The sequence below is a fragment of the Aotus nancymaae genome, unplaced genomic scaffold (assembly GCF_030222135.1).
Source record: "Aotus nancymaae isolate 86718 unplaced genomic scaffold, 86718_ANA_hifiasm-v0.15.2.pri h1tg000006l, whole genome shotgun sequence".
NCBI lineage: Eukaryota > Metazoa > Chordata > Mammalia > Primates > Aotidae > Aotus > Aotus nancymaae.
Genome location: NW_026988417.1, coordinates 70014424 through 70037673, shown reverse-complemented (window position 1 = coordinate 70037673; position 23250 = coordinate 70014424). Strand labels below are relative to the sequence as shown.

At 42.0% G+C, this 23250-nt stretch overlaps 1 protein-coding gene across 7 annotated transcripts in view; it reads right to left on the bottom strand.

Annotated features, from left to right (window-relative positions):
- SEPTIN11 (septin 11) overlaps positions 1-23250 on the bottom strand; it is a 98951-nt gene that overhangs the window by 12442 nt on the left and 63259 nt on the right. For all 7 annotated transcript variants that reach the window (XM_064368154.1, XM_012446924.2, XM_012446919.2 and 4 more), the window contains 5 exons: positions 21214-21409; positions 15267-15453; positions 11206-11367; positions 7451-7547; positions 6109-6277 (listed from right to left, as the gene is read on the bottom strand). In XM_064368154.1, the coding sequence (XP_064224224.1) occupies positions 6109-6277; positions 7451-7547; positions 11206-11367; positions 15267-15453; positions 21214-21409 (811 nt within the window). The remainder of the gene's footprint in view (positions 1-6108; positions 6278-7450; positions 7548-11205; positions 11368-15266; positions 15454-21213; positions 21410-23250) is intronic.

The window sequence follows — 23250 nt, the reverse complement described above, 5'->3', positions numbered from 1 at the left end:
GCTGCCCCTACTCTCCTTTTAGGAGATTCACAGTGCATGGATCTCAACCCTGGCCGCACAGCAGGGGCACTGTGCACGTTTTGTTGCATATACTTTCTTAAATACAGAGTCCTAAGCTCAGTCCCAGAGAGGCTGATTCAGGATGTCTGGTAAGGCAAAATGGTCTAGTTTTAAATGCTTCCCAGGTGATTTGATTTAACTAGTTTGCTAACTACTGCTTATCTTAAATGCTCTGAGAAGCCCTTCAGTAAAAGAACCTGTTTAACTTGATTGTCTTAGAGCTCTCCAAATTTGTCTGATCACGGAAACTAAGCAATTTACTGACAGAATGTGCTTTGGGTAATGCTACCCTAAATGCTGAGAATTCACTAAATGACTCTGCCTTATCCAGTCCCAACCACGAGCTATCTTATGCTCCAGTTTCTGGAGATGTATTTTGAAAGTATGAATCACGACTCAATTGTGGGTCTTAATCAGTGTGTTAAAAAGTTTAAGAGTAGGCATTACTACATGAAATGTGTATGCTGGATCATAATGGAAAATACTTTTTATAGTAAAGCTTGCAGTTTAAGGCTGGAAAGCCTAGTTCCAGAGAAAGCCTAAGGAGCAACAGTGCCATTGACAAGATTAGCTTCAGACATGAGTCTGGAAGCAATTTTGACACCCTGGGCCAGAGCAGGCAAATGGGCTCAACAAATGCCACTTCTTGTATCATTGTGTCCTAGGATGTGAGCCAGCTTGCCGCTAGCTTTTTTTTTTTTTTTTTTTTTTTGAGACAGATTCTCACTCTGTCACCAGGCTGGAGTGTAGTGGCCTGAATTCAGCTCACTGCAACCTCCGCCTCCCAGTTTTTTAAGCGATTCTCCTGTCTCAGCCTCCTGAGTAGCTGGGACTACAGGCGAGTGCCACCACACCCACCTAATTTTTGTACTTTTAGTAGAGACAGGGTTTCACTGTGTTGGCTAGGATGATCCCGATCTCTTGACCTCGTGATCCACCTGCCTTGGCCTCCCAAAGTGCTGGGATTACAGGCGTGAGCCACAGCACCCCCAGCCCCATGAGCCAGCTTTTGAACTCTGACACTGTAAACAATGATCAGGATATGAAAGAAGCCATCAAACTTTACCCCAAGAAATCATAACTGTAATTAGTTACTTACGAACAACTTAGAATAACCACAGCATCCACAGAATCATATTCCCAGACACCTCTGCCAGTCGAGTTGTCCACTAGAGATCCCAGAAACCCTCACTAGTATTTCCAGTCACTGAACACCAGCTCAGAAGGAACTGGCTCTACCTAACTGGCTCATATCCAGTAAAGATATCCAAAGTGATTATATCTCTTTATACAAAGCCTAAGGAGCCACTCAGGCAGGCATACGTATAATTTTTTTTTTTTTTTTTGAGACAGGCTCCTACCGTCTCACTCGGGCTGGAGTGCAGGAGCAGGGTCACAGCTCACCATGCCCTCAAACTCCTGGGCTCAAGTGCTCCTCCTACTTGAGCTTTTCAAGTAGCTGGGACCAACCACAGGAACGTGCCACCAGGCTCAGCTAATTGTTGTTGTTGAGATGAAACCTCCCTATGTTGCCTGGGCTGGTTTTAAATTCCTGAGCTCAACCGATTCTCCTACCTCAGCCTCCCAGAGTGCTGGGATTTCAGGTTGAGCCACTAAGCTCGTCTATCTTTTGCAACTTTTAGCCCTTCAAACTTAATTTTTAACTACAGTTATTAACACCTTTTTCTAAGTAAGAAATCTATACCTTTTTTCACAAGGTTTTAGGCTGATTTGAAATTGAGGATTTTATCTTGTAATTTCCTCTTAACAGCTCTTGGGAGAGGCAGGTTTTGCTTGTGGAAGTGAAGGGAAGAGAGAATAAACACAGACACTTCAGTTCATCCTTCATTCTAGTGATTCACACAGCACGATTCTCTCTCTGTTCTCATCTAAAACCATTTAGCAGAGGGCATGCCAGAGTATGATCATCACTACCCGCATTTATGAAGCAATACACGTGTGAATTCATTTAATCTTTACAACAACCCAATACGGTAGGTGTTACCATCACTTCCCACTTTAGAGATGGAGAAACCTGGACACACAGGTAATCTGACCAGGTCACACCACAAAGAAGTGACAGAGCTAGGACTGAGCCCGGGCTGCCTTGCTCAGATCAGAACTCTACCCTCTGCACTGCATGGCTGGTGCACGGAGGCCCAGCCACTCCTACAAACAAATGAGTCTCCACAGTGAAACCTGGACTTTGTTGGCCTCGGAGAAAATGGTGGTAACTGAGTGCTTCGTGTGAGATGAACAGGGGCAAAGCAAGGAGATGGTGGTGGTCTGAGGTGAGAAGGGAGCAGCTTGGGCAGGTACTATTAGGAAAAGCACTGTACCATCTCAGGAGAAAGGAAGCAGGGAGTGGTTCATGGGAGGCACGTGACGTCTCCTCTTCTACCCTGTAACGCCAGCCAGAAAGGGGCTGGGGTCTGGAGGAAGGAGAGGCCTGGGTCCAGGGAAGGCATGGGTGCTCTGGGTGCTAGAAGCATGAGTTTCAAGGCTTCAGGGCATCAGCTGGGCATGTGCAGGGGACAGATAGGAAAGATGGGTTGGGACAGAGCAGATGAATGCCTGGCTACATACGTATTCTGCCACGAGACAATAAAGACACAAGTCTGAATGCAGGCAGGTTTAAAGGCAAACCAGGGACGGCTCCACTAGCTTTACTGCCATGGTGTGCTGCCAAGGCTTGAATACAGCATCTCTGTGCACGCCCTGCTCCTTCTTTTGCCTCACACTGTGTAACATACACAGTGGCAGCTGCCTCTTACTAGACTTGGCCTTAGAGGTCACTCTCTGTTTTACAAACATGTACTGTAAACACAGTGGGGCCTAGAGGACAAATGGTGAACAAGAGTGCTCACCGGGAAGGATGAACTTCACTGTCCACCATGCAGAAATGCTGTGCTTTGAGAATATAATAAAGCCTTAAGCCCTTGACTTACAATCCTCCAAGCTCAGCCTCAATTCACATGGAAGAACCATCTTCCGAGCACATCCAGGAATGGCGACTTTGCAGATGAAATTCTGGAAAATCACTTAAATCAATTGTGGCTTCTGCTTTTCCTTAATTCTGTCATCCTCCAAACACAGTCACCTCACTCCATCCTTCCCTCAGTGTGGTCTCAGGTGCATAGGAAGTGCTGAGGGCACCCAAAATCCTTCAAAGGGAAAGGCTGCAAGCCCTTTGAAAGGTAGTAGTTTTCAAGAAAAGGAAAATCAAATTCATTTCATATCACTATTTACCAAGACGTGTGCTTCAAAGCCAACTTTTGCTACCAGGTAATCTTCCCTAAACCAGGAAGGACATCAAGTGGTCTAAGAGGAGAAACTGTTTCCAGTTGAAATGGAAAACCTGGTCCCAGTTATCAAGATGTTAGAAGGTATTTATTTTTAGAAGGTCAACTTTTTTTCTGAATTTCTTAATACAAAAATAAGTAAAGGCCTTGGTAATATATTTTTATATATATACGCATTTTCCCTTTCCATCATCAAAAAGTAAAACTCAGGCCAGTGGAAATGGATCCAAATGGGGAGAGGAGATATGGATAAAGCATGCTCTCTAAGCATCAGGCAGCCTCAGTGACATCCCCCACCAATCCTGAAGCCCCTGAAGCAGGAAGGCCAAAGTAGTAATCTGGCCCAGCTGCTCTCCCTTGCAGAAGCCCTGCTGGACCTACCCAGCTCCACCTCCTCCTGGTAGGCAGTTACTCTAGGCTTGCAGGAGATGCCTTAATTAAAATGCCAGCTACACAGACAACCTAGTGGGCTGCATGTCTGTGGCAGCAGGAAATCCTCTCCATCCCAGAGAACTAAGGAACCCAGTCAAGATGGTGGAAGGACTTGGTCTTGCCTGTCCCAGTAGGCAGACTTAGGCCGCTGGGCCCTTCCTCGTGGTTTAGATAGCTAAGGGCAGCATCGCAGACTTCAGATTCCACACATTCCTGAGTTGAAAGAAACACAACTATCCAAAGGCTCTTAACATTTTGAGAAGTAAAACATTTTGAAAGGTAAATGACCTCTAACAAACTCAAGAAACAGTAACACGCATTCTAACTTTTGCAGGCAGTTCACAGGCTCCAAGTTATAATCTTGTCTAGGGGTTGGCAAACTACAGCCTGAGGACCAAATCTGGCCCCCCATCTGTTTTTGTAAATGAAGTTTTACTGGAACACAGCCATGCCCATTCATTTACGTATGGTCTATGACTGCATTCAAACGACAAGGGCAAAACTGAATCGTTGTGACAGAGACCACTTGGCCTGCAGAACCTAAAATAATTACTATCTCACCCATTATAGAAATTTTTTTTTTTTTTACTAGATCTGATTATTCCCTGATCTGGCTCAGCTCCTCATGTCACAGATGAAGAAACTCAGGCCCAGATGAGTTAAGGATTTGTAACGTAGCAGGACCAAGAACCGAACTCAAACTCCTGGTTCCTAGTCCAGTACTCTGTCTGAATTTGAATGAAGGCGAGGGGAAAATGAATTCAATTTTATGGCAGTTCCTTTTGTTCCCTATCTCTTTCCATGAACGCAAATACTTAATGTAAAACTGAAGACAGCCTATCCCACAGGTTTAGTAACCATAAAGTGGACTTGACTTTGTAAGGACTATTTTCTGGTAAATGCATTTCAAGGTTCAATTAGCTAAACCTGTGTACACAAAAAGGTATCCTACACCTTGTCTCAGAAAGTGACTTTTGCATGGCTGGAGATGGTCAGTTTTGCAAGCCCCTAGGGCAGAAATGAATGATGCAATGTTAGCTAGAAGTTAACTTCTTGGTCAGAAGCCCCTTGTCTGGGTTCTGCATTTGTTCTAACTGCACACACATGTTCCTGGAACTCAGTAGCACAGTGCCAGGTGACCAGCCCAGGCATTCCTAAACTATCCCTAAAGCAATTACAGGAAAATAAACTCCCTCCTACAGACCCACAGGGACAGAATCTGCTGTGCACAGACTGCCTCGGGTTCCACAGTCAGCCAGCTGCTAGACATCAGAGTGTGTTGTAGGGCTAGCCACCAAAGAGGAGAAAAACAGGTTTTATTTGTAAAGGCACAGAGTCCAGACACACCTCACACCACCTCAATTCAAATCCTCATTAAGAAACTGCTCAGGGGGATGGAGGCAGCAAACCACATTGCCATGTATATACCCATGCAACAATCCTGCATGATCTGCACATGTACCTCAGAACCTAAAGTACAATTAAAAAAAAAAAGAAACTGCTCGGGCACCATGTGGACAATCCTCTCCTCGACCAGAAGGTGGTGAACCTGACCTGGCAGCGTCACCCCCAACCTGTACCCAGAACCATCCCCACAACTCACCACAGTGTGGGCAACAGCACCCTGGCCCTGCCAACCCTACCCCTACCACTGGCTTTTGACACGGAAGAACTGAATAGCTGTGACAGAGACCATTTGGCCTGCAGAACCTAAAATACTTGATTCTACATCCACTTTTCCCCTTCACATTTTGCATCTCCATCCGTCAGTGATACAAGAAAATACATAAATCTCCTAAAAGCTATTCCCTTTCCTACTGATTCTTTGTTGTTAGAATTTTATTGAACCACTGAAAGCTATCAGTAAAGGTGTCTGAAAAAGGAAAAGCCTTAGGAGTTAAAGCTGTTTGGCAAAAATGAATGGGGTAAACTGTAATCAGCAGCCACACCTTTGTAAATGCATCGACCAGGCTCTGTACCTCTGCAACAGAATAGGTAGAAACCTGGGCTCAGGACCCAGATGGCAAGAGCTCAACACCACACCATCGTTTACTACCTGGAGGACCGTGGGCACTTTGTTTACACTTTCAGTGCTTTAGTTTCCTCATCTATAAAATGTGGATGATAATAATGACACCAACTAGATAAGTTAGTTGAGATCATGCAAATAAAGCAGTTATCGCAATGCTATTAATCTTTACCCACCGTATCCTTCCATCATCACCATCTCAATCCAGCAAGCATTTCTGTGATGTACCAACATGCCACTCTCACCACTGTCTGGGAGACACCTGATTGCCAGGTGCCCTCATACCTGAAGGGTTTGCTGTCAGGGTCAGTGTCCTTGAACCCCATCTCTTCAAGCTTACAGCGTCGGTACAGTTCGTAGTGGCGGGTGTGAGTCTGCTCTCGCAAGTCCTCCATGTTCACCCGGATCAGCATCTCTCGAAGTTTCACAAAATCACAATGGTTTTCATTCTCAACTACAAGAGATGGGGGAAATCGAGGAAGTGGGATCAGCAATGATGTCACTGAAATATCTGGAGTGATGCTTCCAAGATGTTATTACCATCACTCCTGAAATCTCTCGGGTATCAAGGCCATCTGAAAATCCTTTACTGGATTCACCTTACGTTCATGACAAAGACAAGATTTCTGACAACACTGACCATAACACTGATGACAACGCTGACTGCCGAGTGCCTACTCAGCGCAGCGCACATGGGGAGGAGCTTGAAAACAAATATAGTCTTTACCCCTCATAACTCTGCCAAGTAGACGTCATGACTCTTGCTTTGCAGATGCAGAAGCTTGGTGAGCAAGATGACCTCCCAAAGGGAGGTAGCAGAATCTAGATTCAAAAGCCAGATGTATTTGTTCCACTCCATGCTGGCTACAACTGTGCAAGGGCACTTTTACATACCATTTCATTTAATTTTATCAACAACACTGAGAAGAAAGGAGTTTTCTTATTGTAGAGAAATTGCTAAGAGTAAGAAAAATTGTATTTTTCCCAGGGATCTCGAAGGTACTCTTTCTTACTGCCTTTATTTAAAACAGAGGAAAAGAAGGACTGATACAACTTAAACCAATGAAGAACTTTCTGTGCCACCTGCTTAATCCACAGCAGTAGATGTCCTCCTTGACAACACAAGGGTAGGTCACAGAGTCCTTGCCCTTCAAAGTGACACACTGACAAGCTTTCAGGTTAGACTGTGGTCACGTCCCAGAGTGCCAAATATAGGTCAAATATTCTCGTAAGTCTCAGGTTTACTAAAGTAACATTTTATTAGAAGACATTTTTTTCCTAGATAATGGAGAAAAAAGTACCCTCCTGTTTGCAAGAAACTTTTTGCCACTTTTTAATACTTAGCTGGTGAAATGAGTTCCAACTCCTAGGAAAGAACTATTTTTCAATCAGGACTTCATATAAATTCTCTACACAACCCAGCATCCTTGAGCGGCTACCTCAACGGCTTGGCAGCCACTTCTCTCATTTGCCCATCTACCTGATTACTTTTCTTTCTTCCCCACTACTGCCTCCCGCTGCCCGCCCACTGTTGAGGACCTCCCTAAACAAGATGGGAAATGAAGAAACACGACCATTCATATAGGGGCTAAATGTGAAGACTCCATCTCCCATGCTGTGCACATACCCTGCACCACACCCCAAGGGTACTGCCTGGCCTTTGCCATCTTGTTGCCAATCTTCACCTCTTCGGTGCTGCCAACCACTGCAAATGGGAGATGGACCTGCCAAGCAAAAGGACAGAGAATAGTTACCTTCCCCTGCTCTGACAGACTGGTTTCCACCAGTCTCTACTGTCTTCCTCCTTCTGCAGGCCTCTACTTGGTAGCAAGGGAAAAGGTAGGGAGTGCTGGAACAGGCAGGCTGCGGTTTGGTGGGTGAGTGTCACATATCTCACCCCCACTTACAACCAAACACTGAGTAAGCAATTCAGAGAAAACTATGAGTCTTTGCAACTACAAAGTAAGCTTTAGACTTCTGCTAGCCGATGCAGTAGCTGCTAACTATATGTGGCTGCTGAGCACTTGAAATACAGCTTATAGGACCAAGAAACTGAATGTCTAACTTTTAATTAGTTTACATCTAAATTTAAAATGGAAGCCATATAAAATATTTTTTCACTAAATATGACTTTATTGTTTTGGTAAAACTGCATTTCACTTTGCTTCAAACTCGAATCTTCTGAAAAAGAAGACCAAGGAAGATGGCAAAGTAGGTGCAAAGATTAAAAGATAAAGTATCTTTTTGGTACTTATTTCATATTGAAAAACCTTAAGGTATGTTAGGAGAAACCTGGGTATGCAAATTTACCTTTTTAGCTGTGAATTGTATAAAATGTAAATACAGATAAAGTATTTTTGGTGAAAATTCAGTCCAAAATGAGATATGCTGTCATTGTAAAATACAGATTGGATCTCAAAGATCTACTATTAAAAATTCTAATAATTTTTATATTGATTACATGTTGAAATTTTATTTTGAAACATATTGCGTTAAGTCCTTAAAATTAATTTCACAATTATTTTTACTTTTTTAAGTGGGCTACTAGAAAAATTTTAAATACTTGTATATCTCACATTGTAGTTATATTTGAACAGCACTGCTTTAGGCAGTGGACTGCACAAATTCCAAGTCAGAAACACACTTTAGCCCAAATTATTGGCTCAAGCTAGCACCCAGATTCATCTGAAGTAGAGATGGTGTCCAAGACAACTGACTCTTTCACATCAGTTTATTTCATAGTTATGGCTGCATTCTGAGTGGGAGAGGAAATAATAATCCTACCTTTTTTCTAACAGCATGTAAGAATAAGATTTGAAATAGCTGCTCCAATAATTATTATTTAGAGTTCCTTGATCCAGTGTTCTTCCACAACAGATACAGTGTGAAAGAAGAGAATATTTTCAAACCAATTCCTCTCCTACAGAGAACTTGACATAATCATTGGCTCAAGTTGCCCATGTAGCATTTTGTCAGGTACTCAAGATATTGACATCTGCTAGTTCATCTCACACTCTGGAAGAAGGAAAGAAAGCACATTCTCTTTCTCAAACAAGTCTGAGTTTCAGACTTGAACACTATTGTGTCCCCTGAAGTTGAGGAGCAACAGGACCTTTCTGGACAATATTTTGGTGTAATGACCAAGGAAACTTCTCCACGCAAATGTAACAAAAGGGCTGCCAGCAGAATCTGTTTTCTTCATATTTCTACACATCATATGGAATTTCATCAGCAACAAGTGTTTGTAATGAAGAGCCTAAAAGAAAATTTCTTTTAAAAGCAGGATTAATTTGGAATGTCAGAGATTTAGTTCTATGAATGTGATAAAGAGAGAAAAAGTGAAAATTCTTGGGTATTTTCTTTCCAATAAGTTTAACACAGATATAGTTCCATGACTATAAAATAATGAAAATTATTTAGGAATATAAAGAAAAATTACATAGCATTCATTCATACTTCCTGAATCCCACACTGACATCCCAAATTACAGTTCTACAGCAAAATAAAGGAGTGCCATTTCAGTTTGAGATTTTGACCTTGCTATAAAAAAATTACAGACCTCCCACAGTATCCACAGGGTACTCGTTCTAGGACTGTCCATGGACACTGAAATCTATACGTGCTCAAATCTCTGATATAAAATGGTACAGTATTTGCAGATAACCTATGCACATCCTCCTGTATACTTTAAATCATCTCCAGATTACTTATAATATCTCAGACAATGTAAATGCTATATAAATAGTTATCATACTATATTTTTAATTTTTCTGTAGAATTTATTTTTATTTTTTATTTTTCTTGCTATGTTAAACAGGCTGGTCTCGAGCTCCTGATCTCAAGTGATCCTCCCTCCTCAGCCTCCCAAAGTGCTGGGATTATAGGTGTGAGCCACTCTGCCTGGCCTTTTATTTATTGTATTATTGTTTTTATTGTTGCGTGGTTTTTTAAAATTATTTTTTCCCAAATATCTTTGATCCACGGTTGGTCAGATCGATGGATGCAGAGGGCTGACTGTACACTGCTCTGCATGGGTGGTAGTATACAGGGTGAGAGTGTAAGCCTGACAGCCAAAGCCTGGGTTCATATCCTACCTCCACTACCGACACCTGTGCAATCTTAGGTGCTATCCTGCAGTCTCCTCACATATGAGGAAGGAATAAAAACAGTACCTACCTATGCAACTGTTGTGAGGATTAAATGGAAAGTCTTGAACAGTGGCTGGTGCATAGTAAATGCTCCAGAAATGTGAAAAATGGCAGGTGGTATTATTATTATACAGCTCTCAATACCCACAACCAAAGAATTTTAGAGGTGGAAGAGATCTTGCCTATTATACAGTTCAATCCTGCTTAAGAATTCCTGCTACAGTATCTCTTCCAAGTGGACTGAAACAGGGTCTGATGTCTACCAACCACTGATGACGGAAACTCACTGCTTCCCAAGAAGTAAGGTGTGTCTTTTATCTCAGTGGCTCTCCTAGTTAAACATTCACTTCGTAATGGGACCGAAACCCCCTGTTGATCTTTTGCCCATTCATTTTGATTCTTCTGCACAAGTCTAGTCATTCCCCCTTGTGGCAACCTTCCTTTCATACGTCATCATGCCTATTTCCTGGGAAGAACCTGCTTTTCAGATTCTTTCAGGGATTCCAGAGCCTTTACTACTTTGAATTCCAACAATCATCACTGGGCATCCACTATATGCAAAGCATGCGGCTTTCATGGATGTTATGCACTCCCAAAAGAAAAAAAGATGTGTAGAATCACTGCAGCTCACAGCTGAGCTATAGGCTGAGAGACACACAAAAGAGCAGTGAAACAGACTTGAGCATCTACCGGCAGGATGGAGACTCACCAGGAGGGATTAGATGACAAACACACAGATAACCACTGTTGCTTTAATCATTTATCTCCTGACTAGTTCCTCTCTGTGATGTGGAAACTGTATCCTCAATTGCCAGTTACCTAATGATTCAGGAAAGGGTAGGAAAAATAGGAGGGAAGGGCAGGATCCAATCACCAAAACAAAATTGGGACAAGCCGACATATTTCTGCCAAGATTGGTGGAAACAAGCACAGATCTATTTCCTTTGAGCTGCTTTTTGTGAATTGGTGCTGGGATGGCATTTCCTTCTCACAAGATTTGCTGTAGAAATCATAATTGTTCGAGTGGGAAGGAAATCTGAGATCATCTTGTCTAACACTCCCATTTGACAGATGGAGAAACTGAAGAGCAGACTGGTTAAATGACTTGAAGTGGTGGCAAAGCTGGACTACACCTGAAGTCATCAGGTTCCTAGTCAGTCCAGTGCTCCAGCCACTCTACAAAGCTGCTAGTAAGACAGGCGAACGCCTGTTCCCATTTGACTTGAGGACTTACACTCATTGTTGCGTTAATCTCTGCCACTGTTTCCTCATCAGTGGGGAACTGATATATCTGGACCCCATTGCTGACTAGTTCACTCATGATCTTGCTCTTGAATTTGTGCAGCTCGTTCTTGGCAATGGTGTCAGCTTTCGCAATTATTGGGATGATGTTCACCTGTAAAACAGACGTGTCCATTTTTACACTATTCCAACGTAAGAAAAACAGACAAGTGAATAAAACACAATAAACAAATAAAATGTGCATAACCTCACCATACAAAACAAAGATGTTTCATGCCTGTATCAAAACATCTCATGTACCCCATAAATATACAAACATACTATGAACCTCCAATTTTTTTTAAAGTAGAGATGATAATGAAAATCAGACTTTCCACTTAGATGAAAAATTAAGACCTGAGATACTGTATTTCCATATTCACACACTTTTACTTCTCCCATCTTGCACTGAAAGTATGCTTGTAATTTCCTCTCCTATGCTGCCTCATTTTTCTTTACAGAATAAAGGAAGTGTTACTATTCTATGACAAATAGTGATAACAAAAGAGCCTATTCTTTGAATGACGAAACACTCCTTTTAGACCCTCCTATCTACTTTAGGCTCTTGATTCTTGCACACCCTAACAGTGCAATAACAGTTTTTGTTAGAGCAGTGGAGTATTCAGTTCTATGCAGTGCAACATTCTTTCTTTCTTCTGTTGACCTGAAAATTGCTAGGAGAGGAGAACCTAAGTATTAACCAAAACAAAATGGTTTCACCCACTGTAAAAATTTTCAAAATCGCACCAACTAATTCTTTTGAAAATCAGCTTCTATCAAATTACTCCTTCATGCCAGAATAAAACTGAGCGCCAAAGGCAAGGCTCACTTTCACAGCATCGGTTCCAAAGAACAGGGGAGAACTCCGAATTTCACATTTGTGGCAGAAAGCCCAGAAAGGATACCCCAGAGCACAAGTTCCAAACCCCAATGTGGACGTTCTTTTCCCGGCTGCCCCCAGCCCTGTGCACAGGACACATCTCTTAAATTCACATTTTAAGATTAACTTCCCCCTACTCCCTGTAGAAAAAGAGGTTTCAATAAGACGTTACTGACATCCGTAACAATGCTCTTTATCCAGCGCAGGTGAGAGAGAACAGACTTGGCAAGGAAGCTGTTCTAGCCAGTGAACAGAGTCTTTAGGGATGTGGTCAGGCCACATCTTCATGCCTTTGCATCTCCTTTTATCCAAAGGCCAAATTATAAATTCTGATAAACCAGAATGAGATGACATGCTGACAGAAAGACCTATTCTTCAACCTATTCCTCAACCTGCTCCTAAGCTCACTATGCCTGGATTTCCTCCAGCAAGCTGCAGACTAAGAAAAACATCATTGATGGTGGGGGCAATGTTTGGATCAGGACTGGAGGAATAAGAAACTTCCTATTGATCTTATTGGCTATCTTCTATACACATTTAGTATTTAATTAATGTCAACACAGACAAAATGGCAGAGATTCACTCTTTCTCAGCCAAATTGATCAGAGGAGATAGAGAAATCAAGCAATTTAGTTTTAAAATCTCTTTTTCCTCATTGGCCGGAGCTTGAAAGTCTTTTCTGAAATGACCATAAATTTGCTTAACCCTTCCCTTTAACTTGTATAAATAAAACTTTGATATTATCATTTTCAGACGCTAGCTAGCTCTCCAACTCGCCAACAATGTCACTCCTTTGAAAGTTTAACCTGCTTTATGGTTGGTTGTTTGCTTTCATTAGTTGTGCCTGTTTTCCCTTTTTCTTTTCCTTTTTCAATGAACTCTACTAAACATAATCATAGTGTTGGATATTACCCAGCTGTGTCTGCATACTCAGGCCTCGGTTAGGAATCCTCCTCACTCTACTTCCTTCAGAATGTCTATGAAGGATGAGGCACTCTTGAGACCGGAGGTGGGGTGGGGGGCTGCCCCTGCTTCCAAGGACACAACAGGCCCAGAAACGGCCCTCACTGCCTGTGATCTTGAGGGAATGTGTTCTCTTTCTGGGAACACAGGGAGGCATAGTTTTAAGGGCAAGAATTTCCCAGCGCCATGCCCTTCTCCCTTCTCTCTCCAACTGGGAGATTTTTTTTTTTTTTTTTTTTTTTTTTTTTGAGACGGAGTTTCGCTCGTTACCCAGGCTGGAGTGCAATGGCGCGATCTCGGCTCACCGCAACCTCCGCCTCCTGGGTTCAGGCAATTTTCCTGCCTCAGCCTCCTGAGTAGCTGGGATTACAGGCACGCACCACCATGCCCAGCTAATTTTTTGTATTAGTAGAGACGGGGTTTCACCATGTTGACCAGGATGGTCTCGATCTCTTGACCTCGTGATCCACCCGCCTCGGCCTCCCAAAGTGCTGGGATTACAGGCTTGAGCCACCGCGCCCGGCCAACTGGGAGATTTAACGGTTTATGTTTAAATTTCTCGGGCACGGGAATAAATTAAGAGTCAATCACTCCAGCGGAAGTTCTAAGGAACTCCTTTCGTTGGCCTGGGGTCTCAGAGGAGGTGAAGGTTCTTCCCAGGTTAAAAGTCCCCTTCTTCCACACCCCTTCAGACTCCATGTTTGGGTCCCCTTCAACAAACACTCCCTTCATGGACGCTGTCTCTCTTCTGGATTTCCCTCTGGGGTCCCCTTCCGCACTCTCGTGGAAGCCTGTCTTCTCCTCCTAAACTCCATCTCTCTCTATTCCCTAACACTCTCATGGAAGCTGCTTTCCTCTCCTGGATTCCATCTTTCTGGATTCTCTCACTCAGTGTGAGAGTTAGCAGTTTCTTTCTCTCTCCTTCTCCTGTTTCTCTCTTTAAATAAATCACTTTCTACAAACACTTTTTGAGTCTGGCATTTACTGCACACTGCGCCATGGTCCCCTCTCTCATTCTTGAGAGGGCAGGTGGCCAAGAACCTGGAGAAACGTCCTCTCAGGGGAGCTGAGGGCACCCTGAACCCCAATATTACACTCTCTCCACTATCATGGCTAACAGCACAGCTCCCAGGGGTTGAATTGCAGAGGAATCAAATGGGATGAAGGAGAGTTTCTATTTATTTTCTGAAGAGTACTCTAGCTGCAAGGATCCTTCCAGGCCATTAGATTTTTCTGTAAACCACTGTGTCTGTGCATACCGGAAGCTGAAGGAGTCTGGCTTGGCTTCAGCCTCTCCAGCCGTTTAAAGGCCAGTTTAGACAGAGGCCTTGGGGACAGAGTGATCTTCTGAGCACTCTCTCGCTGTTTTATCCCTCTGGAGAGAAAGCATCTTTATCAGTGTTGTTGTTTAGACAAAATCATAGTAACAACAGCCAGCAAAGCCCTCTAAAGAGCTTTATCATCTGATAAGACTTTTTTGTGAATGCAAAAGGGGTTTTGAATCTAACTATCCGCGGCTTGGTTTTGTCCTTGTTCTTATTGCCATTTGGTAGATCCTTGTTTCAGAATGTATTGTCTTCTGTTATTTTAAAATAGAAAGTCTAATTAATTATATAGTAAGGTGCCAAATTTTATCAAACTTACCAGTCTCTTAGCCTTCACGTGTTGTGAAAAAGAGACGGTATAAATGTGGCAAGCTCAGGGATCACACTGAAATGAAGACTTTGCTTTACTTGAACACGCGTGTGCAGTTCAGTTTTGAAATCTAAGAAGCTGGACCATTATCATCACAGAGACAAAAATTTAACCTTTTATTCCATTCTAAACTTTGAATTAAAACCAAACCTCTAAAAACCTTTTAGAGAAATATTTTTTTTTTTAAAAGAAAAAACAAACCTGGAAGTTATATTTCCACCTCCCATTTAAGAATTAAAAATACCTCCTGGAAAGTGACTTGATGCTTTTTTTGTTTGTTTGTTTGCTAGTTTTGTTTTATTTTATTTTTGTCCAACAGGCAAGAGGTTTTGAAGCATTTTTCTCATACTGGCAAACACTATGTTTCTGTAATCCAGGAAAAAAAAAACCACACTGAAAGCAGAGAATAAATTGGGGCATTAGGATAAAGAAGATCTGAAAGGAGAGCAGATGATAACCAGAGTGGCAGCAAGTACCTTACTGTCCAGCTTTTTCATGGTGACCAGATCCAGGGACTTTAGTGAATGTCCAGTAGGGGCAATAAAGTAGAGGCAGGCATGGATCCTCGTGTCATGGTAGTTGAACAGAGATCGTTTAATCTTCAGTTCCTCTTGCAGGTAGGCCTCGAACTGGGCGTCAATATATTCTACTATCGGCTTATAGCTAGAATGCAGAAATAGCATGTTTCTAGTCTCAAACCTCTTTCACAGTTTGGTGTAGACAATCCTCCATTCAACGTCACAATGGCTTCCTCTTTCCTAAAGGCTAAAGCCCAAGCCCTTACCTTGGTGTCCAAGGCCTTCCATCACCTGATCCCTGAATAGCGCTCCAGGCTCACCCTCCTGTCCCAGCCACATACAACCATTTGTAGCAGCCCCCACGTGTCAAGCCCTTATTTCCTCTGTGTCTTTGCTCACACTGGCCCCTCTGCTGGGACCTGTCTTCTTCCTACTCTTCTCCTGGCTAACATTCATCCTCTAAAACAGAGCTTGTTTTAGTGGAGCAGGCTGCCACTCCCCCAAGGGGCATCCATGGCAGATACTGCTAAGAGATTGTGGCATTCTTTCCTGCTGGGCCAAAACTGGGCCTCAAAAATCCATCTGAGAAAAGTGACTGTGACAGCCTCTCCCTACTGATTGGCATCAGTGCACAAAATGAAACTGGTGTGTGGTTCAGGATATGACACTACCACCTACTGGGAGCTATTCCCTGGTCTTCTGCCCTATTTCTCCAGAGACAGGAGCTCTCTGTGCTCCCATATCCCTGTGCATGATCCATAACTTCATCTAGGAACTGACGTGCCTAGACTATTATATCCCTAAGATTCCTTTCAACTCAAAATCTTTATGATTTAAAGGTAAACGTTGTAACCCTCTCTTCTCACCAAATCATTCAAATCTGTTTTGGATAATGATGTGTGATTCTATTAACTGACCATAAATACAATGACTAATAGCATATTGGGAATACACATTCCATAAACCACATGTCCAGAAAGTAAGTAGTATGTCATTGTGGGAAACCCACTAATTCTTTCTGGTCTCCAAAGGGACTACTCAGAAGAAGTTTGTTTTAGCAACAAACAGACTGTTCTATTAGGAATACGAAGAGTTAATTCTCCCAAACTTACTGCCTTTCTGAAGATTTAAGTTTTAAGAAAAAGAAAAACCTTTCAACACCCAAACCCCATACCCATAAGTTAAACTGAAACCCCTGAAAGGGAACCACAAATCTTTTGTAACAAAAATAACAGCAGACATCCTAAGAAAAACAAACATCACCAAAATAAACAATAACAACAAACTTATGAGCAAACCTGAAAGCAGTCATAAAAAGCTTTTTGATATTTTTCCTTGGTGATTTTATCCCAATCTACTGGTTCAATTTGAGTAGACAAAATCTCTAGAGGCTTTAAAAAAAAAGGTAGAATGTACCTCAGCAATAATGAAGTTCCAAATCACAACAGGCAAAATTCCAATAAAAAGAATGAATGAGCAATAAGATTCTTCTATATTTTCTAATCTTGAAATATAGGCATGTATTACATAATAATAATATTTAATGAGATAGTTATAGAGGATGGTGGTTAGAAACATGGATTCAGTCCAAACTGCCTAAAACCGTAATACAGCTGCACAACTTACTAGCTGCTTAAGGTTTACTTAAGCAAGTTAGTAAACCTCTCTGTGTCTCAATTTCCTCACAGGTAAATCAGGGACAAAAATAGTAGTTTTATCAGAGAGCTACTGTGACAAATAGATGAGCCAATACATGTAGTATATGTAAAGGGCTGGCACGTAAAAGTAAAATACAACTATTTCATAATAATATAATAAAATAGAATATTATAGTATAGAAGTATACTATACCATAGAAGCAAGCCTGACTTTTTAGAAAACTTTTTAGAACAAACTAAAAAAGAAAAAAAAAAACCGAACTTTACATTCACCCACTTCTCTGCTGGTATCTGTTCTGCTACTGGGCTCATGCCCAGTAGGGAAGTGAAGCAGGCCACTCCAATGAGATCCACCCATGCCCTTTGCCCTTTCAGTCTGGGGCTGATCCTTCAGTCTCCTGACGCTGAGGCAGGTATTTGGGGATTAGGGCTCTTCCATAGCACCCTCTTAACCCCAAGGGTAAGAGAAGCAGCTCACAGCAATTGCTACCCTGCCTCCCAAGTGTCTGATTTTTAGCTCTTAGCACCTCCTTCTCTCAGTAGTAGTCCAAATCTGGTTCTGCTTTCTATTAATTTCCCTTCTTGCCTCTGGTTTTGATTCTGATCCTCCAAAGATAATGAGAGGCATGACATCGCTCATTTTGCAGTGAGGAATGCTTTCCACACTGGATTCAAGACATCCTTTGTTCTCTAATATCTCAGGCTTCCTTCTGCCTGTTCCTATTAGAGAGTCCTGGCCAATCATTCAATCTCTCTTCCTTTCAATCTGTGTTCCCTCTGGAAAATCACACTCATTTCTGTGTTCCACTCATCATCTATCTGATGACAAATCATAAATCTCTACCTCTAGCCCCGATCTTTCCTCTGAGCTTCAGACCCATCCACCCAATTGCTTATCCTATATTTTCAATCGCTCTTCCAACTAAATGTCAAAAACGGATCTATTCATCCTGCCCTCAAACCCACACTTTCCCCGTATTCCTCAGCAGGGTGAATGGGCCACCACCCACACCACTGGCCAAGTCAGAAACCTGGGATTCAACCTGGAGCCTCCTTCTCTTACCTCACACACATAATCAATACAAAATCCCATCTACTTTACCTTCCATACCATTATTAATCAATAAAAAGAAAATATATTCCTGGAGAATAATTTACCAAAATGACTATTCCCTATGTCAAAGATTTAATTATGCTGATGAAATAGCTTATTCTTGCTGAGACTCAAGCCAGCCAAGTGGTTTTATAGTTCTCATCATCATCCTGTAGATGAGATGAATTGTCTGCCTCTTCCTCCAAAACCTTTCCCCATCTGCATCTAAAGTCAGAAAGATAGGAAGCTTAATTCCATCTTTGCCTTTTGCTACCTCCATTCCTACTGACACTTATTTATATTCTTTTTGGCCAATTAAAACTTCCCTGGATTGTAGCCATATCAATCAGAGGAAAGACAGGAGGACAGATCCAATCTAGTCCTTATGTTCTCATATAATTTTCTTAAGGCATGGAGATATTCCTTGTTACATAGCACTCATTTTTTTTCATATACCTCCAGCCATAAAACACACACACTAAAATGACGGAGACTAACCCTAAAACCGATGGAAAAACATACTTCAGACAACGTTTTTCATCCATCCAACCTACCCACTGATCATTCTTGTGAAATGGCCAATGACATCATTCAGGGACTGACTCTTCACTTTATATATGACCAAACACTTACCATGTTTTTTTCTTATCTTGCTGTCTGTAGCCAATTTTCCTTATCCCTTGACTACCTCCCCCAGAAAGTGTGATTAAACTTAAAATTTAAAGGCCAAACAGTCTATCTCACTACTGTTTTATAACTCTGATAAAGATTTGGTGAGGTTAAGATTCTGTCTCAGGGGATTTCAATCATCTCTGCCTTCAAGGGCTGACTATCATTACAGCTAGTGATATGCCATGGTCAGCCCACCTCCCATCTCCCCAATGTGGGTCAAACTATTCTATTTCCAGTTGAACAACAAAACTTGGTTTCCCTTCTTCTCCAGACCACTTTCTTTCTCCACTAAAGAGTACAAACAGCCAAAACAAGGAAGCCCTTAAATAACAAAGAGTGAAATGTGCTTTTAAACATAACAGGAAACCTTACTAGATCTCTCTTCCTGCCTCCTTCTAGCTAGCCTGGTCTGAGGCAGATAATAATGCAGGAATGCTGACATGTCCAAAGCCTACGTAAACAAACTGGGACATTCTTGAAGTCTTGCCTCTATGGCAGAAAGGCTTGCCTAATCCCCAACCTAGGTAAAAATCAACATGAGCATAGAGAAATAGCATACCCCTTCCCATACAGTTAACACACTGACGCAGAAATGAATATTCCACTTCCAATTTCTTGAGGGAAGCAGAACCTGTCCAAATAATGATTTGTGAACAAGTCATCTGGCTTCACAGTGAACAGTGTCAACAATACCTTCTGAGGTACAGGGTAACAGAGAGTTTTAAGTGCCATTTAAAGAGGTTATGCAATAGCTTTCAAGAAATTTCAGAGGAAAAAAAATATTTGGTATCTAGGTTAGGTTAATATCACACTTCCTCTCTTCTAAATCTCCTTGGAAACTATTATTTGACCCAAATGAGTCAGATCATTTCTTAAGGAGGGCTCCAGCTGTGAATATGAGGATATGCACTGTCCTAGCTGTTTGCTGCCGAGTGCTGATTGGGGAGTGAAAACCCACCAGCAGCCCGAAGGAAAGTCCCAGCTCAGGGGAGAGGCAAAAATTGAGTGCCAGCACTGAGGCAACCACAGCGAGCTGGAAGAGCACAGGGAATCTCAGCAAGAGGCTACCTGGAGGATGGCTCTCACTCCTGGGGGGAGGGATCCTGAAAAAGTACAGTTGCCTTCTTCCAATCAAGGAATGCACAAGCAAGATTTTTCCTAACCCCAGGGAGAAAATCCATACCAGTCTGAGAGGTGGAGAACAGGCCTTGCTCTGAGTATTCTGTGACTATGCAACGATTGGAACCCCCTGGCTCTCTTCCCAGCTCCCATAATGCACCTGTGCCCCTTTCCTTATGACCAGGGCTTTCTCTTCATTTACTGCCCTTGGCATAACAAGCAGCCTTCAGGCAGGGGCCTCTCCATCATTCCTTGTCATTGCTATCATATATTAAGAGCAACTGCTCAGCTGCAGTGTCAGAGCCGAACTTGTCCCCTGCCCCAACACAATATACAGATAGTCTATTTTGGCCAGATGCAAAGTAATATCTTTCTCACTCTATCTAACAATTGTTCCTGTTATCACAGGACAATGTCTACTGAAGAGCATTTGAAGTGCTCTATAGATAAAATAAAGAGTTTGGTGCTCAGCTAACGAATGAATTAAACATTTCTCTATCATTACTGTGGTGCTCATATTTATATCAGGAATAGTTAAAATGTATCTAGGCAATATACATTTCTGGAAGCCCCATTCTACAATCACCTTTGAGCCTGGGACAGTTTTATTTTAACTTTCTCAAACTTTTTTTTAGAATGAATGTACTATTTAAAATAGTCATAAGACATGTGAGGTTGAGACTGATAAACAGAATTGGTGCTCTTGAGAAGGAATGTGAACAAAATCTTGACACTAAGACTAACATGGGTTATATGCCGGGAAATTTTAAGAATTAGAAACTTCCCTCAGATAAGGGCAAACAGCAACTCATGGTAAAGACCCAAACTTACTTGGCTTTATAAATGGGGTACATTATAAAAACTCGGTGCACTATTTTATCATTATATAGCAAGCAAAGATGAAGGCATTTGGTTACCTGGGGCAGATTTGGTGGAGCTTCTAGAGACCTCCCCTCCAGTGTCCTGGCTCCCCAAGCAGCATGAAGTGGTTGACGGCTGGGGTTTCTGCTAAAACTGTTCTGTGGGGTGGCTGGGTGTTTCTCTAGATTGCTTTTCCTGGTAGAAAAGCCCCAAACTTGGTTTCATGGCCTTTCTCGAAAAATGCTGTAAGCTAATTTAGTCCCTCTAATAAATCCCTTTTCTGCTCCTACTAGCTGGGATCAATTTTGATATCTGATTCTCACCTCAAGGAAGAACATTCTCAGAAAAATTCTCAGAGGACAATAATGTCACATCTTTAAGGCAATAGAGGACCAAGCCCCACAACTAAGGAACCCCCGAAACATTTGGCCTTTAAATTTACCTGGAATGGATCCTGCTATCTCCTCATCCATTTATGTCCCCACAAAATCCCAAGATGTACCTGTCATCTTTATTTATCTGGTCTCCAAATCCCACAGTGTCAACGATGGTTAACTTCAGCCGTACGTTGCTTTCCTGGAGCTCGTAACTTCTGGCTTTTAACCGGACACCTGGTTCATTGTGAGTAGCTGGGTCACTTTCAAATTTGGTGTTGAACAAAGTGTCCATTAATGTGGATTTGCCAATGCCTGTCTCACCTACACAACCACAAAAGAAAAGTCAAGAGAATGTGTCAATGTTTCTCAAACATCACTTCAATTCCTCAGTATGTTTTTCATTAGTCATGATTACAAAGTTAAAAAAAATACATCACCAGAAATACTACTGTGAAGAGATAATTAGTTCTTTCTATGTGTCATCTATGGAATATTTTCCTAAAAATGCCTCAATGAATTTCAGAAACTATTTAGCAGAGAGGATCTCAAGTTTACAGATCAAGAGATTCTTCTTTACCTCTGGATAAAAAAACAGTACTTGTAGGCCAGGCATGGTGGCTCACGCCTGTAATCCCAGCACTCTGGAAGGTGGAGGCAGGTGGATCATGAGGTCAGGAGATCAAGACCATCCTGGCAAACATGGTGAAACCCTGTCTCTACTAAAAATATAAAAATTAGCCAGGTATGGTGGCATGCATCTATAGTCCCAGCTACTCAGGAGGCTGAGGCAGGAGAATCGCTTGAACCCAGGAGGCGGAGGTTGTAGTGAACCAATATTGCACCACTGCACTCCAGCCTGGGTGACAGAGTGAGACTCCATCTCCAAAAAAAAAAAAAAGAAAAAGAAAAGAAAAATAGTATTATAAGTTTGCCTGTGCTCAATTTGTATATTACAAGAACATGAACTTTACCTCTTTCTCTCCTAAATATTAGAGTATAAAACCACATTACTTAAGGGACAAAGGACTATACTGTTGAATTTCTGTTGCTTGAAACAAGTGATTCCATTTACACTGAATTACCTAAAAGATCAGTTAATTCAACATCAATATGATACCATGTCATAGAAAAGAATTACGTTATTCAAAATAACACTCTTGATGACAATAATAACTAACGTCACTGAGTGCTCACTTTGTGCCAGGCCCTGTCGCAAGAGCTTCTAGTGCATTATCTCCTTTATTTATTTATTAATTTATTTTTGAGACAGAGTCTCGCTCTGTTATCCAGGCTAGAGTCCAGTGGTGAGATCTCAGCTCACTGCAACATCCGCCTCCCAGGTTCAAGCAATTCTCCTGCCTTAGCCTCCCGAGAAGCTGGGATTACAGGCACCTGCCACCACGCCTGGCTAATTTTTGTATTTTTAGTAGAAACGGGGTTTTGCCATGTTAGCCAAGCTGGTCTCAAACTCCTGACCTCAAATGATCCACCTGCCTCGGTCCCGAAAGTGCTGGGACTACAGGCGTTACCCACCTTGCCCAGCCACATCACCTCATTTAAACCCTACTACTACTCCCATGACATAGGCACTACTGTTTCCTCCATGTTCAAGATGGGACACTAGGCTTAGATAAGATTTATGAGGAACTTGCCTAAAGTCACTGCTAAGTGGTGAAACCAGGGTTCTAATCCAAGTCTATATGGTTCCAACACCTGCACTCAACCAACACAACAGCCTGACTTTACTATTACAGAGAAAACTGACTACCCAACATTTCCAGTTATGGTTATGTTAATCCCTCTATATTGTTTTTTATTTTTCTTTATCCAGAAGGAGTCAAGATGCCAAACATGTTAGTTTTTCCAGCTTCAGAGTGATAGTTTTTCCAGCTTCAGAGTGAAGTCTGTGACAATAAAAGTAAATTATGTTAAATGACCTGAAACAATAGCCTTATTTACACTGATAATTATCATTTACACTGATAATTCAAGTCAGTAAGTGTTTACTGAGGCCTCATATGTGCAAAGCAGAGGGGCAGGTATCTGGAACCACTATACCAATCACTTGGTGACACGCAAATGTGGAGCTATGAAGAACTGCAGCCCAACCCTCAAAATAACACCAGACAAAATTCTATCTTAATTCTAATTCTTATCTTGAG